This window comes from Engraulis encrasicolus, chromosome 7 (assembly GCF_034702125.1).
Source record: "Engraulis encrasicolus isolate BLACKSEA-1 chromosome 7, IST_EnEncr_1.0, whole genome shotgun sequence".
Taxonomy (NCBI): domain Eukaryota; kingdom Metazoa; phylum Chordata; class Actinopteri; order Clupeiformes; family Engraulidae; genus Engraulis; species Engraulis encrasicolus.
This window is the reverse complement of record NC_085863.1, coordinates 29,394,607-29,398,919: the sequence shown is the minus strand read 5'-3', so window position 1 is coordinate 29,398,919 and position 4,313 is coordinate 29,394,607. Positions and strand designations below refer to the sequence as shown.

At 51.7% G+C, this 4,313-nt stretch overlaps 1 protein-coding gene across 1 annotated transcript in view; it reads right to left on the bottom strand.

Moving 5' to 3' along the window:
- Window positions 1–1,677: 1,677 nt before the first annotated feature.
- The window catches only part of LOC134451804 (FERM, ARHGEF and pleckstrin domain-containing protein 1-like), a 21,923-nt gene continuing 19,287 nt past the window's right edge, over window positions 1,678–4,313 (bottom strand). Inside the window, exons 13-14 of the mRNA XM_063202203.1 lie at window positions 2,340–3,195; window positions 1,678–2,270 (exon numbers count right to left, since the gene is read on the bottom strand). Of these exons, the coding sequence (XP_063058273.1) occupies window positions 1,678–2,270; window positions 2,340–3,195 (1,449 nt within the window). The remainder of the gene's footprint in view (window positions 2,271–2,339; window positions 3,196–4,313) is intronic.

Here is a 4,313-nt window from a genome sequence, read left to right as displayed (position 1 = left end):
GCATTTGCCTCCGGGTGGTCAACTTTCTTATGTTCCTATCATTTTCCATGTTCTTGTGTTCATTCATTCAATCAAGGCAGCTTCAGTTCTGTTGTACAGTGGACTATAAAGGGTGAAGTGAAGTGAAAGCCCAACTGGGAAACTCCAACTCCCATTGTCATTGTGACACAGCACATAAGTGTTCACTGCACACAACGAATTTGCATGCTCAGGTACTCAGTCATGGTGGAGGATGGGAGAGAGCACTGGTTAATTACTCCTCCCACCAACCTGGCAGGTCAGGAGTCGAACCGACAGCCTTTGGGCTACAAGTCTGACGCCCTAACCGCTTACCCATGACTTGTACAGTGGACTATAAAGGTTGAAGCCATAGTGGCTGAAAAGAAATGCCTGTAAAAATGTGACCACATTCTCTGTACGATTATATTTTATTCTTTCTAATCAGATTTTCACTTTCCCCTGGTAAAAAAATGGCTCTCTTGAGGGGAAAGGCCATTATCACAATGGAATCATTTAGTAGAAATTCTTATTTCATTAGGAAAGTAATTTACTCATGACTGGTATCATGAAACAACTATATAGTATGGTCTAAGAAACCTTTTGTAAATTATTCATTGAACACATTAAGAGGAAGTGTTGAAATATTTGTGAGGTCTATGGTATGAGTGCTTAGAGTAGACCATGAAATACAATCGGGGGTTTGCAAATGAACAGGGAAGATATAGCAGTACAAATGGAACTTTTTGTAATGGTGAGAAAATGAGCTGTTAGACATGCTTAAAGTGTATTCTGTAGTTGCACCACTGGGTGATTAAAACAATCAAAAGGGCATATTTACTGGGGTCTCCTGAAACAGAATGACCATAGTATTGTGATTATCATACCATGTGTCCTTTAGAAGGACTCAGAAATACCAGTCACTTACAGCCCACAAAAACAGTCCAGTGTCAGCGCCGCTAAAAATGTTGGGCCCCATGAAAGATTCAAATTTTGGGCCCCCAAAATGACAAATTATGTTATTAGCATTAGCCTCCCAGGGGCCCTCTCAGTACTGTCGGGCCCTTAGTATCTGTAAGATCTTTCCCCTCCACACGGCACCAATGGTCAGTTAACATGACGTTAGCAGAGATGACCTCAATCCAATCCACATCTTTCTGAGGAGCTGGACCACTGATTTGACACCTCTGTTATGTTCTCAAGAATAGCACCAAAATGTTTCAAGTCTGAGTTCCCAATGGTCCTGCGGTTCTGCAGCATATGATGGAAGACATGTCCCCTTGTTTCCTTCACAAGTAGGGTTCTTTCGATGACCCTAACTCCCGTCCTCTCTTGTGCTTGTGGCCTCGTGATGACGTCATTGTTGACAGAAGTTTAATTCAACATCTCGCAAAGACGCAATTCAAATGTCATTTTCTCATTTGCAATAGGGGTGTTGAATGGGGAAAAGTCCCCCAAACGTTGTTGTGGCCAAGCTGACAGCGGGGAAACGTTATCGTTTTCTCCACGGAGACGGGGCGTAAGCAAAGAGCGAGGCCACGAGCACAGGTCAAGGACAGGAGTTAGGACAATAGAATGTACAGTACACATAGTAATCAATAGCTATTGGTCGCCTGTGTTAAAAGTTACATGACACACTTGTGACACTTCTTAATGACAACTCTGAAAACCTGCCCACCATCAAGGTTTCTTCTTGGGTGCTTTTGCTCCTACTGCTCCCACCTCCTTCTTGTTCTTCCTCTCCTCCTCCTCCTCCTTCTCCTCCACCTCCTTCTCCTCCTCCACCTCCTCCTCCTCCTCCTCCTCTTCCTCCTCCAGCTGTAGACTCCCTGAGGAGATCCTCATGCGTGCCAGTGGGCCCGACAGCGCCTCGAAGTACAACGGGCACCCCGTCTCCGAGTCCGAATCACTGTGGCTCAGCTCACCTGTCCGACCTCCACTCCCACCACCACCACCACCGCCCCTGAGGGAACAGGCGGAGGAAGGCCTCTCAGGTGTGCACCTAGTGGTGGAGGACTTAGAGGAGGAGGAGCCGGCAGCACAGGCCTGCAGGGGCAGGTGGTTGGGCCGCGTGGGCGTCTGGCGGCGGGACAGGTGCGGGTAGTGGCCCAGGGGGCGGAACTCGGCGGCGGGCACGGGCTGCCGCACGATCTTCATGTCGGCCTGGCTCCAGGAGCGTCGCGGCAGGCCCGACTGGTAGCTGCAGTCGTCACTGAAGTGGCCCAGCTCCTCGTGGGTGAAGTCCAGACGACGCCCTCCTCCTCCTCCTCCTCCTCCACTACCACCACCTCCTCCATTTCCACTACCACCACCATTGCCACCACCGCTGCCACTGCTGCTACCGTTGTTGCCGCTTCGTCGCCCCCGCTGTGGGCCTGTGTGGCTGCAGCCAACGCCACCGTAGACGGAGGTGGAGAACAGCCCAAACGGTGGCATCGCGAACGCCGTGGCGAAGCCCGGAGCAGGGGGCCCCCCTCTGCCTCTCTGTCGCCTGGCCGGAGAGAGCGTTGAGCTGCTGGGGAAACTGCAGGAGTTGCCAGGACCTGGACCTGGAGTGCCCTCCACAGTCACCAGAGACTGCACGGGCATAGTGGGGCTCAGCTGGTGATGGTAGTGGTGGTGGTGGTAGTGCACGTGGTGGCAGGTTGGCATAGCGAACATACCACATGGCATCTGGCCCAGGCAGAAAGGCTGGCCTGGCAGAGGCATGACGGGGAACGGCGGGTGGTGGTGCATCCCCCCCATGCAGGACTGGGCGTGCGTGTGGGGGGCATGGGGGTTGGGGTAGAGCAGCACAAGGTGCTGGGTGTTGCCAAGGAGGCGCCCTCTCTGAGGGGGTGCCTCCCCCCTTCCCCTTGCCCTGCCCCCTCCATGTTGAGCGGGCCCCCCCGGGCTCAGGCCCTGGTTCTGCCAGCGCTGGGGTGTGGTCCCCAGTCTGGAAGGTGGGGTAGCAGCGGATGCAGATGCAGCGGCGGATGCAGACGGAGATGCAGCAGAGGCACAAGCCGCCGATGTGGCCTCCACACCGGAGAAGGAGGACGATCGGGACTGTTCGAAGAGCGAGGGCGGCTTGGTGCTCCGGGCCTTGGGCCGGTCCCGGTCTGGGTCGGCGGAGAGCAGCACCTCCAGCGCGGACAGGCTCCGCATCCCTGCCTGGGAGCAGCCGGCGTGGGGGAAGCCATAGGACTGCTCGTACACCTGTGGGACAGACAAGACAAGCACAGTTAATCATTCACTTACAGTGCTGTTATGGGCCCTTTTTACCAGAATGATATACTAGTATAAAGTAGTAGAAGTAGAAGTACTCTTGCAGCTGTAACTACAAGAGGAGTAATATGATATTATTGAAACCATGTGATATACCACAGACAAGACAGGACAAGACAGGCAGAGTTAATCCTTCACTTACTCGCAATGCTGTCATGGGCCCTTTTTTTGGAATGTTTAGCGTTTGAAGGTCTGAGGTCTGAAAAGCTGAGTTGTAGGCCTACTTGTACAGCTGTAATTTCAACACGAGTTGTATGATATTATTGAAACCATGTACTGTAATATACCACTACCAGTGTTGCAATTATATCTGTAAGAGTACTTCTACTTTTACTTTATACCACTCAGTTTTGAGACATCACATGATGTCAGACCTTCAAACATTGAACACTTCAATGCATTCAATCATGCATGAGCGAGCGCACGTTTGTGTATAGTATCCAAATATGCATAGGTGGGCCCTGCCGTGGCCAACCGGTAGGGCACACGCCTGCCATGCGGCTGACCCGGGTTCGATTCCCGGCCCGAGTCCTTTGCCGACCACTCTTCGTCTCTCTCCTAATTTGCATCTTGTCCACCTCTCACACTGTCCTGTCCAATAAAGTCGTAAAAGACCATAAAAAAACAATATGTGCGTGTGTGTGTGTGTGTGTGGCACTGGGTACTCTTTACGGTCAGCTGATTCAGAACATGTTCCAACATTCAACAGGGTTTTTATTTAGTTTCTGAAGTTGGCACCCACCACTACTGGGCCTACTGCAATGACAGCCACATTCTACCCACATCACACCGCTACGCCTTGCCCAAGTGTACATTACAAAGACATCAAAGAGGAAGTTCACTGTGGGAAGCATTACTCAACGCCACAAGCTTTTAAAAGCCACCATTTCACGAGCCTGCCCTGGCACAGCGAAGTATGTGGTGACAGTGTCGCCGTCAGTACGTAGTGTGTGTGTGTGTGTGTGTGTGTGTGTGTGTGTGTGTGTGTGTGTGTGTGTGTGTGTGTGACCACAAGTAAATACGAAGACGGCGGTAGCAGCTAGCTAGCG